Here is a 15018-nt window from a genome sequence, read left to right as displayed (position 1 = left end):
ATAGATCATCCCACAAGTGAACCACCTCCATGTCATTCAATGAAGACTACGATAAAGGGCCTACCTGAAGGGCCATGAGTCTTTAGCTGTCATGAATAGTACTCAGCACTCCACCATCCATTTCATCATACGTTCAAAAAAGTACAAGGTTTCCCATCTCATATTACTTATCATAGATAAAATCTTTGTAAATCACTATGCAGTCTTTGTAGCCATATCTTCTATTCATCTATTGTTAAATCCAAGTCCTTTGCCAAGCTCGTGGAAGAACACATTGGGAAGAAGAAATGACATTAGAAACTCGAACTCTAGCAGAAAATAGTACTTGGACGTTACCATATTCCCACCTAGCAAGAAAGCTATATGATGCAAATGCATGTACGAAATCAAACATCAAACAGATGGATAGATGGAAAGATGTAAGACTTGTTTAGTTGCCCAAGGGTACACACAACAGAAAAGCCTTGATTATATTCCCACCTAGCAAGAAAGCTATATGATGCAAATGCATGTACGAAATCAAACATCAAACTGATGGATAGATGGAAAGATGTAAGACTTGTTTAGTTGCCCAAGAGTACACACAACAGAAAAGCCTTGATTACCATATAAGTTAACACCAATGCCAAATTAGTCATTGTTGGAGTGCTTTTCATTATAGACAATGGAAGTGGTCCATGCATCAACTTGATGGTCACGGGTGCATATATGCATGAATACGTACATACATACATATACACGTGTGTGTGTACATATATATATATATATATATATATATATATATATATATATATATATATATATATATATATATATACTTTTTCTAAAAGAGGCAAAGGTAGATACAGTGGCAAGGTGTCACAAAAATATTGAAAAGGAGAGTCAAAATATGTAAGAGGCAAAATTTCAGTTAAATGCAGGTTATTAGAGCTCAGCTTGAATCAATCCAGTTAATGTCCCTTCATTTCCATTTCTCCTTGGTGTATAGAAATATGTGAGATTAAATCACCCCATGGATAAGCCAAAAGTCAGACTTTCCCCTAATCTATTATTCCTTTCTCATCATATGTGCCGTCATGCTGAAAAAAGTCATCATCTCCATAGTTTTCTCCACCTATTTTCCCTTTTTCCGGGCCCAAGGAACATGAACAATGTGTTCGATTAATGTGGTGCTCCACTTAGTAAGTCCCATTCTAGCCAGATTGAATTAGGAAGAAATTTGAATGATGGGCATGTCCACAGAAGGTATCAGGTTGTTTATTCATTTTCATCACACATACAACACCATGAGGCTGGATGGAATCACTCTTGTTCATGTTTGATTGTGTCAAGATGCAATCCATCAATGTAACCCAGGAGAAGAACATGGCCCTTTGATCAGTGTGGGGGCCTCATATAGTTCTCTTTGGATATATTGCACTCAAAGGTTCTAGCAGATATAACTAGCAGCATCTAATGATGAAGAAGTGCTCTTTACTACACCTCCATATGAGAGTATTTCCTTCAGTACTGTATGATTGCCAAATGTTGGTAGAGAGACAACCATTCTTCTAGTTCTTGTGTAGGAGACATTTACAGAAAGTGATATCTCAAGCGCTTTGTTGGAGCTGTCCTTTGCCAGTAATATGTCTTTGTTTCTAGCGATCTGGAACAGATTTATGTAGTAAGATTTTAAGACACAGCCATCGATCCATGGGTCAAACAAGAACTTTGTCTTTTGTCTGTTGCCTAATCTGAGCACATACCATATTTAAATTTTGAAAGACTTTACACCATGCCTTTCAAATTATGAACAGCTAATCCCATTGATGTTCTCATGCCAGCTGAAAGCAAGGCCTTCAGCTCCATATTTCTCATTCACTGACAACACCCACCCCATTTGGAATCTGAGAAAAGTTTTCACCATTATTTAATACACACTTTATTCAAGAGATTGAGCCTTCTTATATCCCCTCCCATTCTAAAGGAAATCAGCAAACATCTTGGGAAGTCGTCTCTCCATCTATGTGGGCAACTTGAATAATGAAAAGAGGTAAAAAGGTATACTACTTAGTACATGCTTGCCCATCATGATTTGGCCCACGAAAGACAAATAGTGACTCTTCCATGACTGTAGTTTTCCTTTCACCCTATGTCACATGGGTGCGGGTGCAGCGCGATTTTAAAATTTTTGGACACGGGGACTCGGCTATATATATATATATATATATATATATATATATATATATATATATATATATATATATATATATATATATATATATATATATATATATATATATATATATATATATATAAGTGCAAAGACACAGCACAGTCACAGTCACAGTCTGTGACTATGCACAGCACGGTCCACTGTGCACAGCACTGTCCACTGTGACTGTGCACTGTGACACAGCCTTTTTATATATATTTTTAATAAAAAATATTAAAAAATCATTTTTTTTTAGTTTTTTCACTCTACAAATGGACATTTTTGGACTTGGTCAACATTGACCGAGTCCAAAACAAGGACGGACTCGGCCTCGACTCGTTGACCGAGTCTGACTCGGCGTTGACCGAGTCCGGGCCATGTCCGTGTCCGCACCCGTGTCGAAGCGTGTCGACTCGGGTGCGGCACCTCCCTAGCCGAGTCCGTGTGACATAGCTTTCACCTTATGCTTTTCCAATGGCAGTACTTGGATATTCCTCTAAATATGCTCATCCCTAGGTACTTCATGGGAAATTTTCCCAACCTGCATCAAAATATGGCAGTTATTTTGGATTTTAAGTTGTTTGAAGTGTTGAACAAGATAAATTTGCTCTTGTTTTCATTCACAGGAATGTCTAAGGCCAAGGAGAAGCACTTCAACATAAATCAAGTCCTCCAAATCTGTTCTTACTCCACCGCACCAAAACTAATAGATCATTTGCAAATAAAATATGGGTTCGAGGAAGAATTCCTAGAAGTTCAACTCCCTCTTTTGAAGCCTTCACTAATAACTTTCGTGAATAGATTGCTCAGACCTTTATAGACCACATCAAAGAGGAGGGGAGATAAAGGATCACCCTAACATAGGCCTCTGCCCATGGAAAGAAATTATGAGAGGAGTGATATGACTCTTCATAATGGATTTTCTTGAATGGGGAACAAAGGCTTTATGGACTCAAGCAAGCATCTCGACCAGTGTTGTGAAAAGCGTTGAGGCGTAGCGAGGCGCTCCACCAAAATCTGAGGTGAGGTGTAAGCCTCGAGGCGCAAAGCGTAAGCCTCAAAAAAAAATTTAACTTAAAAAAAAACTATTAAAATTATCTTAAATTATAAATAAATAAGAAATGCTTTATTGATAAAGCGCCAACCAACACGAAATAAAAAATCTCAAATAAATACGAAAAAAAATATGAGATTAACATGTAAAAGTAACATTAATGCACCAACTTGATTTATATAAGTATCTAATTGCATAAATATGAGCATTCATTCAATAAAAAACTAACATTAACAACAAAATGCATATTAGCACTAACAACATCATGTCATAATTAAAAAATGCATGTTAACATTAACAACCAAATGTTAATGTATTTGTTCAGAATTCTTCAAAATGAGAGTGTTAACATTCACAATTACAACTGAAAGTCCCAAAAAACATATAAATGGCCAATAGCTCTATGATATGAATTAGGGCCTAGGCTCTTGTTGTGTCTCGTCATCATCAATATTTAAGTCTTCAATATCATCATCTGAAGAATCCATATAAATAGGTTCTTCTTCATCTTTATTCTCTGACTCTTCATCATCTACACTTTCATCATCCACGTCCTCAATTACTTCTTTTGCTTTTATTTTTCTTTCAATAAAAAATCATGTACTAAATATTTATGTTATGTAATTAGAAAAATACATTTATATTCATAGCTAGGTAAAAGGAATATAACTTTACCTCGATCTCTTGAAGACATGTCTTGCCTAGAACCACTTTGTGAAACATGAGGTGAAGTGACTTTTTCAATAGGTACATGCTCAATGGCATTTATGTCGAAGTAGGGATCCAACCATGAATTCTCCAACCAATGCATTCATCTTCTCTTGTTCAAGTATATTCCTTCATTTTGTATGCACCTATAATTTCAAATCATTGATAATCAAATATAAGATAATTAAACTTATAAAAATATATTTCAAAAATAAAATACAAAGTCACAAACCAATGAGAAAGTACTCTAATTCCTCTCACAACCCGATGCACTGCATGTCAAACTTAAAATTCGAATTGCAAAATTCATCAACTCAGGATTTTCGTGACCAAATGAACTCCACCAATCAGCTGCATTCAAATAAAATAATAAAAAATTGATAAAAACATTAAGAATGTTATAATTAACAAAAACATAAAAAAATATTGACAAATAACAACATAATTGCAAACTTACCAGGACTTTTTAATTTTCTTGTTGTAACAGTTGCCTCTCTGCCAAACAAGCCTTTTGCCTTTTTAAATGCAGCGATTTGTGTTGTAATTTTCAACCGAATATTTGCATCAAAAACTAATTTTTCAACACAGTCATAAAAGCCACTCATAATTTCTCCATCAGGGTTGAAGTTGTCAGCATAATGAAAATGTGGATTTAAATAATAGGCAGCATGCAAAGGCTTATGAAGTTGCAAGTCCCATCCTCTATCAATGATATCCCAAATAGGTTTATATTTTCTTTCGACAATGTCAAAGTTTGAAGCAATTTCCTCCTTCGCTCTATCCATTGCCTCATACAAAAATCCCATAGCAGGTTCGTCTGCATCAACGAGTCACAACACTTTTACGAGAGGTAGTGTAGCTTTAATTGCATATGATATGGCAGCCCAAAACTTATGATCATTAAGAACAATATAAGAAATGTTCTTAGCATCAGATTTCTTATAGTAATTAGATGTTCTAAAATTTGAAGATAAGAACATCGACTTTAACTCTTTCTTATAACATCCAATACTATGAAGTGTAAGATATGTTGTGGCAAAACGAGTGACGGTTGGACGCAGAAGTTTTTTCTTCTTTGTAAATTTTCTCATTAAATTTAATACACATGCATGACTATAAACGTATCTTGTAAATTTTTTTGCTTTTTCCACTATATCTTTAAAAATTGATATTTTTTCAATATCTTCTAACATAAGATCCAAGCAGTGCGCTGCACATGGTGTCCAAAAACATGTTTTTCCTGTTGTTAACATATTTCCAGCTGCCACATAATTTGGTGCATTATCTGTAATGAATTGCATCACATTACTTTCACCAACTTCTTTAACAACTTCTTCAAACAACTTACACAAATTTGCACCAGTTTTTTTTCATGTCGCTGATGTCAACGGACTTCAAAAATATTGTCCCAGATGAGTTGTTCACAAGAAAATTAATTAAGTCATTTTCCATCTGTCCAACCATCTGTCATAATACTGCAACCAACCTTTGGTCATTCTTTTTTGAACTCTTTCAAAATTTCATGAGTACAATCTACCTCGTCCTTCAAAATCCGCGTTCTGATCTCATGATAAGAAGACGGTTTGAACCCTCGCCCATAATTTGCAATAGCTTCTACCATTGCACCAAAATATGGACTGTTGCAAAGATTAAATGATAAGGCATTTGCATAAAAAAATCTACCAATGGCACGACATACATTTTTTCTTTCATCCATTTTGAAAGCAGTGTTTATTGTGGTCTGTCGTGCTTCTTTGTTCACAAAAAGGTCCATAGGACCACCTGTACTTGTTTTTGCATCACTATATGATCCACTAGTTTCTTTATTCACATTATCACCTATTGATGATCCAAAATAGACACTTCTCCCGATATCCAACTTATTTTGTTCTAACTCTTCTTTCTTTTGCTTCTGATCCTTTAGATGATTCTGAAAAAATCTTTTCACATCAGGTGGAACCGCTTCGCACATGCTTACACCATGCTTTGTGCCAGCTAAGTGATGTTTTAGCCTATAGATGCCTCCTGTAGTCTCTTTATGACAGTAATTGCAAATTACATGTCCTACGAGTTTGGGATCTTTAGTAGGATTTGGAACTTTAACTCCATGATCCCATCCTACATCTTTTGTCATTGTTCAACTGCAAAAATACATAACACAAAATATATATTAACATCATGCATTCTGCTGACCACATTACATGAAAACAAATGCAAAATAGACAATCCTGGTGTATAAGCTATATAGGAATCCTAGAAAAAAACATAATTGAGCAACAGGAGCTACGTTGCGCATGTGTGCCAAAGTAATAGAAACAAAACAATGACGGCATACATAACTCTCCTGTAATGTAACAGACTAATATGCAACATGCTAACGGAAGGCATAATAGTTAGGAAGTTGCAAATCTATCAAAATATAATGTGAGTTAAAAGGTCCTTTAAGTAATTTGTCCATCTTAACCAGGTTTGGTCTCTTGCAGGTTTTGTAAACCAAACCCATGATTGTGATCTCTTTAGTTCTTTTAATTGAAAAAGCTATATGACGGTGAATTATGAGGGTGGGGTGTGTTACACTTGCACACGAGGGCTCTCAAAAGAAAAAAAAAGAAGAAAAAAAGACTAACCTTTCATCAGGATCCAAACCCAACCATGGAGGCCACAATGGCAAGGGTGAGGTCTGAAACAGAGCCATTTCTCATGCACCTGACCATGGAGGCCACAATAACAATGGCAAAAGCTCCAAAACAGAGCCATTTAGCCTATCAGCACAGCTTGGGAAAAAGATCCCAAACAGTCATTCTCTCTGTAAATCCCCTGAGGGAATCCGATCAAGTTTCTCTAGCCGATCATTCCGGCCAATGCAGAGAAGCAACGAACATGTTCATCCAGGGCCTGCAATGCTTCCTTCTTGTTTAACCAACACTGAATATGTACGTAGTATGTTTGGTTTTCATAAATAGGAAAGGATTGTCTTTCAGAAATTTACCTGAAGCATGCAGCATTTTTCATGGAATGCAAATGCTTCAACTCGCAAGCAAAATTCCCAACTTCACAAAGATCACACTTATCATAACTTGGAACAAGCTAACAGTCGAACAAAGATAATTTAAAACCAACCACAAATATTAAAAATATACCCCTATGCAATTTTTGCAGAACAATGTCAAAGCCTAACATGTGATGCTCACCGCAAGCACACATCGATGGCTGATTGAACCAGGAGATGAGGTTTAACTACTATAAATCATAGGCAGGAGCACAGGTGGGCCAGTCACAACTTGTGGCAATCATACACGAATTCTAGGAATGACAAGCAAACAGGCATCTCGATCACGATTAAGGGGGAATATTGTGAATCATGTTAAGTAGGAGAATGAACAAGCAAGCAAGGGGTAACCCCCTGCCAAAGAGAGGTGACGACAGGGGGCTCTGCCCCCCTGTCGGTCGACCCCTCAAAAGAAAGGCAGGGGGTAACCCCCTACCTGACGACAAGGTGAGCGACAGGGGGCGAAGCCCCCTACCGAAAAAGAAAGAGACAGGGGGCTTCGACCCCCTGTCGGTCGACCAAGAGAGAAAAGCAGAGGGGGGGGGGGGGGACCCCCTGCCCACGAAAGGCGATGACAGGGGCTCCGCCCCCCTGTCGGTCGACCAAGAGAGAAAAGCAGAGGGAAGGGGGACCCCCTGCCCACGAGAGGCGACGACAGGGGGCCCCGCCCCCTGTCGGTCGACCCCAAAAGAAAGGTAGGGGGTAACCCCCTGCCGAAGAGAGGCGAGAGCCCCCTGTCGATCGACCCATCACGGAGAAGAAGAAGCAAAGAAGGTTTACCTGTCACCGAAAAACGCAGAGGAAAGGCGGCGTCGGAGATGTCGGTCAAGGTCGCCGGAACGGACGGTGGTGGCGGTGAGTCGATGGCGCCCTCACAACAGAGAAAAGACGGTGGTGGCCGGTGGGTCGCCGATGCCTTCTCAGCAGAGGAAAGAAGAAGGTGGAAGAGGCGATGACCGGCAGCAGGTGGTGGCCGGCAACAGCGGTCGCAGGGGACGAGAGGGAATGAAGTGGAGAGAGAAGGGGCGAGGGCTTTTGCCCCTCGCCCCGATGCGCCTGTGTCTTTTTTAAAGACACAGGTTCTCGATCCTTCGAGAATACGAGCCCGGGTTTGGGTCGGACTCGGGTCCGAGACATCGGATTTTTTAATGCGCGCCTCACGATGAGGCGCGCCTCGCCTCAAGGCGCTTGAGGCATACGCTTTTACGGTATTGCGCTTTTTAAGTGCGCCTCAAGGCAAAAATGCCCTTGCCTCGAGGCGAGGCGCGTTTTTTGCACCTTGAGGCGCATTTTTAACAACACTGATCTCGACTGTTTTGCTAAATTCACTACTGCTCCATAAGAAGTTGGATTCTATGTCACATAGGTGCGGGTACGGATGTGGGTGTAGGTACGGGTGCGGATGCGGCAATGCGGCACATTAAAAAAAAAACTTGGGTTTGGGGGTGCGGGGAGGATATATATATAATTTTTAACAGTTTTAAGTTAACATTGTGTATTTGTGTGCATTTATGTAATTTATATATATATAATATAGATAAAAATGGACTTGATTAGGGTTAACTGAATCTACTTTTGGATAGAAATGGGCCTTAATGTCGTTGACTTCACCTAACACAAAGGAAGTTGTGTCCAAGTGTCACACCCGCCTGGGTGCAGGTGCGACACGGGTGCGGTGCCCTGTTAGAAGAGTCCATGTGACATAGGTTGGATTCATCAATCAAAGTGGATGATTCCACATCAACAAGTAGATTAAAGGTTTTCCTCCATGACTGATTCCATATCAAAGTTCCAAGACCACTACAATATTTTCTCAGTGTCAAAATTTCTTGATCTAGGCAAGGTACTTTCCTTTTATAAAGGAGGTATACTCTTGATATTTTAGATGACATGGGCTATCTGGGTGTGTGCACAATTGACTTTCCTGTGGAACAAATTTTGAAGTTAAATACCACAGACGCATAACCACTACATGATCCTACCAAGTACTGGCAATCCAATGCCACCTCATATACATCACAACTATACGACTCGATACTGTTTATTCAGTTCATATCTTAAATCAACTAATGCATCAACCAAGAAAGGCTGATCTTGATGCTACCTTACAAGTTACAAGTTCTTTGCCACCTCAAACCAACCCTAGACAAGGTATTCTAATATCACCTAATAGCACGCTACAGTTGATCAGCTATTCTGATTTGCATTGAGCAAGTTGCACAATGACTTGTAGTTCAACAATATGGCATTGAGTTATCCTTGGTTCCAGCCCAGGGTTACTGGAACTCTACTTATATGTCCGAAACTTGTTTCCTTGAAAACCATTTCCGAAACCAGAAAACTAGTCTTTCCAAAACTTGTGGGAAACTTCTAAAGATGCATGGGAAATCCGTTTCACATAACATAGGAAACCTACTTACTTTACATAGGAAACTCGTTTCCTTATTTACATTTCTTGCATGTTTCCCTTAAATAAGAATTTTCTTTTCTCAACAAAAAGTTGAAATACATGTGTTATTCAAAATTCTAACTATTTATTTGAAAAACTATTTTTTTATATATTTTAATATTAAGAACATAATGCATTGGATGAAATTGAGAAATTTCAAAATTTAATTTAACTGCATTATTTTCTTATTCATTGATTCTACTAAACATATGTTGCATTTAAATACTTTATTTATGATATTTAATATTTTCTAAAAGTAAATTGAAATCACAAGTTTGTGTAAACTTATAATATTCTTCATACATATTCTCAATATCTGCACTTTTTCTCCACACACACACATCATGTTTCCTGTTTCACATGAGTTTTAAAAAGTTTCATTTCCTGTTTCTGTTTCCCAATGTTTTCAGTTTCTATTTCCCATCCTGGCAACCTTGTTCCAGCCCCATTTCTTGGAAAATTAATAAATAGAGCACAATTTGTAGGACATCAGCTGAAGCAAAATATCATTTAGGCATCTATATGTGGCAAACTCACATCAGCAGAAACAAAAATCTTGGTAAAATTCTACATCCACAACCTATCACTTTTTGTTTTTTGATAACCAAGCTGCCTTACATATCGCTGCTAACCCTGGTTTTCATGAGCAAATATAATATATAGAACTCAATTACCATCCTAAAGGATACAATCTGGATTGATCTAGCGCCAATATATTCAAACCAACAATAGAAAGGTCAGCATATTCACTAAGCCTCTTGGCAAAAATTAAATATCAGTTTTGTTTCTTGTTAAGCAAGTTGGATGTTTTTTATTTTGAAACTCCAAGTTGAGGGAGAGCATTAGGAGTGGATGGAATCATGAAACTATGGAGGATTAGCGGAAATCAATATGGCACATCAAAACCAATGAGGAAGCCACGAAGGTGCATCAAAATCATTGGTGGAAACAAATGGCATATCCAACCCTGCCAATTGCTGCATTGTTGTACTTTACATTCTTGCTTTTACGCATGCGCGCTTTTCACTTTTCAGTTATTTTTTTTGGAACTTAACCTTACGTGATCTACATGGTCTGCTTAGTAGGAATAGGCTTTTGTATCATCTGATTAGGACATTTGAGCAGGTTTTTGTAAGGCTTCAAAATTTGACGACTCATAATTTTCATAAATTTAAAAACTCATAAAATTATATTTTTTCACAATCCAATAGTCGATTTGTACTTTGTAGCAAATGGATCGTGCTAAACACATCTGGTGGGGTCAGATTTACCAAAACATGCCTTGAAACATCAAAATTCAGCACCGCACACACCGTATGGAGAGGAACCAATTTTCCTATGTATATAATATTTATTTATTTTAATAACAAACGTGTTGGTCTTTCTTAGATAGAAATGGTAACTCAAAAATTTATCAGCAACCCATCCATGTTTCCAGGAATCACTCATTTTAAACGATCCATGATGGTTATATGGTTATAAACCAGATGGATGATTGTTGTCTTAAACCGAAGGAGGCATTCCAAACTTGAGAATAAATCAACACCCAACAATCCTACAACAACAACAACAAACAACAACAACTACGCCTTCATCCCAAAACAATTGGGGTCAGCGATATGAACCAAAAAAGAAATTCATTTTGGGTCTTCCACATGAATCCTTTTCCTCCAATCATTTCTATCCAATGCCATGTCCTCGGTGAGGTTCAAAGCATTCATATCATTTCCTATCATCTCCATCCAAGTCTTCCTAGGCCTACCCCGACCTCTTTTAACTAATATATTTTCCCATTTCTCCAACCTTCTAACTGGAGCATCATTAGGCCTTCGCCGAATATGTCCAAACCACCGTAAACGATTCTCTCGCATCTTATTTTCAATGGGTGCAACACCTACCTTCTTACGTATCTCCTCGTTCCGAATCTTATCTTTTATTGTATTTCCACACATCCATCTAAGCATCCGCATCTCAGCTACACTCATTTTTTGAATATGATGTCTCTTGGCAGCCCAACATTCCGTACCATATAGTAAAGCGGGTCTAATAGTCGTCCTATAAAACTTTCCCTTCAACCGCAATGGCATTCTACGATCGCACAACACTCCAGTTGCACTTTTCCATTTCATCCACCCAACCTTTATCCTATGATTTACATCTCCATCAATTCCTCCATACTTTTGAATGATGGATCCCAAATATTTGAAATAATCATTCACCCAACAATCCTAATGTAAAAAAAATTATTCAATATCTTTTGAATAAATAAACACCCAACAATCCTAGTGTAAAAAATTTTAATATCTTTTGAAACTCCGCATTGCTCGCCTGATATAACAATCAAGCTAAAACTATAAAAAATGGAGTAGGCAATGCAATTTAACATTCCAAATTAGAAATGGGGTTGCAGGAATCTGCTAGCAAGCATCGTTTCAATCTCGACAGAAAAAAAAATAAAGGAACAGAGATAGGAATAACGTAAGACATGGGTTTACCTCTCCCTTGGAGCCATAGTAGTAATAAGCGGTTCCGCCACAGATGGCAGCAAAGAGACTGAAAGAATACTCGATTCCCGCAGGGAATTTGGAGGAGGAGGAAGGAGGATGAGAGGGCAAGGATGCCCACGTCGTGAAGTGGGAAATGGTGGGGGATATGAAGGAGGTTTTGAGCGTTGTGGGAGCGACGGTGGCGAGTCTTCTTAGTAAAGCTGCCATTTGCTTCGATAGGGGCGAAGAGAGAGAGAGAGCTCAAAGCTACTGCTGATATATGAACGCGAGTCTACATGAGTCTCGGTTGGACGACTCCCGATTCTCCGAGTCGTGATAGGTTTGAATGGGCGGAGCCAAAGTAGGGTGGGCAAGCGAACCTATGCTCGTGTGGTTCAGCTCGGTAAGCTGGTTCAGACTCGTCAGTGAGCCCAATCACGAGCAGCTTGTGCAGCGTAAAGCAAGCCGAACACGAATAACGGTTGCTTGGCTTGTTTAGGCTCGAATGGGCTCAGCTACACGGCCATATATACGATTTATATGTCATTTATATCAAAAATAGCAGGATAGATTGATGGGTCAAGTAGTTGGAGAACATGCCCACGGACTTAGGTTATGGCAGCGCGCGCGCGCGCACACACACACATATATATATATATAGAGAGAGAGAGAGAGATTGGTAGCTGCTCCAAATGATAGGCGCTAAATGGGTTTTTCTACCCTTTCAGTATTTTTTTGCAGTTTTGACCCCATAAATGTGTCGGGCATGGTTGATTTTAGAGAAATCCACACCTGGATCATGTGTTTTTGATAAAAAAAATAATATTTGGAGCCTCAAAAATACCAATGATAGTGGTCCGAACAGCCAAGATTATATCCTCTCAGTCCAATGAGTATGAAAAATGAGTTTGAAACCTCGAAGAGGAACAAAGGAACATGAGTCATCAGATGAGAGAAACAAGAAAGGAACATGAATCATCAGATGAGAGAAACAAAAGGTGAAAGAAGACCTTACAAGATCAAGGATTTTGTCTTGAGTCAAGACAATAAACCCTTAGGTCTTAGCTTTTGAAAGTTTTTCAAGTTGAATGGGACAAAAAATCTTGAGACCCATGTGGATTTGTTCTTGGATACTTGTTCCAATTGCTTAAAAAATGATTGTACTTTGATCTGGTGGTAACTGAGGAGTCTTGAGGGGGATGCCTTGTCTTGGTTCTCCACCTTAGATGTTTATCAGATAAGTTAATTTTAGACCCTCGTAAATGTGTTCACTGGGTAATTTTGGTTCAAAATAGATGCTATGCAATGAATAGCCATTTCTATATTCTTAGGCAAAAGCGGGATGAGGATGTTCATGACTTCATATATATGTAGAGATCAATGTATCATCGCATAAAAAAATCCAATTTAGGAGTCTCATGCCATCAATCTTATAAACAACTTTAATAAATCTCTCAAGGGCCTCTTGGCTACTTAGAGGTGTGACATATACTTTCATGTATCTGACTGATATTACCACGTTGATGGAAGGAAACCTTAAAAGAGGCATGCATGATGCGATTTTGGTTAATACTGGGTCTGAAATAGATGGATTCATGAAAAGAAAATAATTGAAAAGACAAGTTAACATGGCTACTTTCCAAAAGGCAAAGAAAAATTATGAGTCTTTCAAACAAAACCAGGAGCAAAACAAAAATCATAAATGACCCAAAGATGGAGAGTTCACTGAGATCTAACATACTAGATCTCAAGTCTTGGATATCATGTTGCAAAATAGGGATTTTAAATTGCCTAAGGTGTCAGATCCTCTTTAGATAAAATGAAAAGATCCAACAAAGTATTGCAGATGTCATCAAGCATTGGGCCGTGACATTGAAGAGTGCATTTATCTTAGGCACATAATCTAGGACCACATTGACAGTGAACTGTTATTGGGAAATAAAGAAGCACTGCTTCAACCAAAATTAGGAACTTCTCGTGATTAGCAAAGTTGAACTAGTATTGAAATTTTTATCATAATTCCCAGAGTCTACATTAACTTTAACGATTTGAAAGAAACCTCATAATAATCAGAATCATCACAGTTATCATACCCTCAGGTCCACCAATGTGAGACCCAAGTTAGGGAGAAATAAAAGAATGCTTATAAGTACTGAAAAAAAAAAAGAGTATGCATGAGTCATCCATTAAGGATATCATTATAAGGTAGAAAGAGAAAGATATGTGAAGGCTTCATAAGATGTTGATCCTACCAAGACTCCATAAAATGATGGTTCAATTGTACTTGAGTCAACCTCTGGCGCTCCCGTTACAGAGGAAGAAGTGGTGTTTAATAATCCCATTGAAGAGGACGATCTTGAATTTATTGATGTAATAAAAGATTTTGACTCATCTAATTTAGTAGATGCAAATGATCATGCTGAGATGAATTGTCCAGATTATGTCATGGAGAATTCAAAAGCTGAAATTTTCCATGTCTCTTTGGAGGAAGAAAAAAGCCTTGCTGGTGAGATTCTTCAAGGCAACCCAAAATTTATTGAGAAAAGATGCAAATTTGTCATTCCCATGCTCATGTTATTCCTCAATCTTGTGATTTTAATTTGGACCATAGGTAACATATAGGGAAGAACCAACATCTTTGCAAGTTTAATCCAAACCTCATCCTCTGATGTTGAAAATAGTGAAAGAGCCACCAACAATTTGCACTATACAAAACAAATCTATGTTGGCTCAAAGAGCCAAAAGGTTATAAAATTTTTTAATAATATGGAAGATCAATATCATTTGCCATTTTACAGAGCCATATTTGGGGCAACAATGAAGCAAAAGTCTAATTCTAATATCTTGAAAGATCGATGTTGGAAAGGAGGAGGACAAAATAAGAATATAGATCACATCATACTTCAAGAAAAAAATATAATTAATCTATCCTCACAACATATGCAATCTACTACTAAGGCAGATCTAAAGTATACCCAGTTCTTTACATTGGGTCAGAGAGTCACATGAGGTAAAATTGCATTATCTAGATTAGATTTGCTTTCAACCTTTTGTAGTTTAGAGTCATGCATTCATCAT

At 38.0% G+C, this 15018-nt stretch overlaps 1 protein-coding gene across 1 annotated transcript in view; it reads right to left on the bottom strand.

The window, feature by feature from the left end:
- Positions 1-12188, bottom strand: part of LOC149815086 (FAD/NAD(P)-binding oxidoreductase) — a 98196-nt gene extending 86008 nt beyond the window's left edge. The window contains exon 1 of the mRNA XM_089988937.1: positions 11950-12188. Within this exon, the coding sequence (XP_089845063.1) occupies positions 11950-12168 (219 nt within the window). The 5' untranslated portion in view covers positions 12169-12188. The remainder of the gene's footprint in view (positions 1-11949) is intronic.
- Between the last annotated feature and the right edge of the window lie 2830 nt (positions 12189-15018).

Source organism: Nuphar pumila, chromosome 15, assembly GCF_984573655.1.
Source record: "Nuphar pumila chromosome 15, dmNupPumi1.hap1.1, whole genome shotgun sequence".
In the NCBI taxonomy this organism is placed as follows: Eukaryota; Viridiplantae; Streptophyta; class Magnoliopsida; order Nymphaeales; family Nymphaeaceae; genus Nuphar; species Nuphar pumila.
This window is presented reverse-complemented; position numbering and strand designations above follow the sequence as displayed.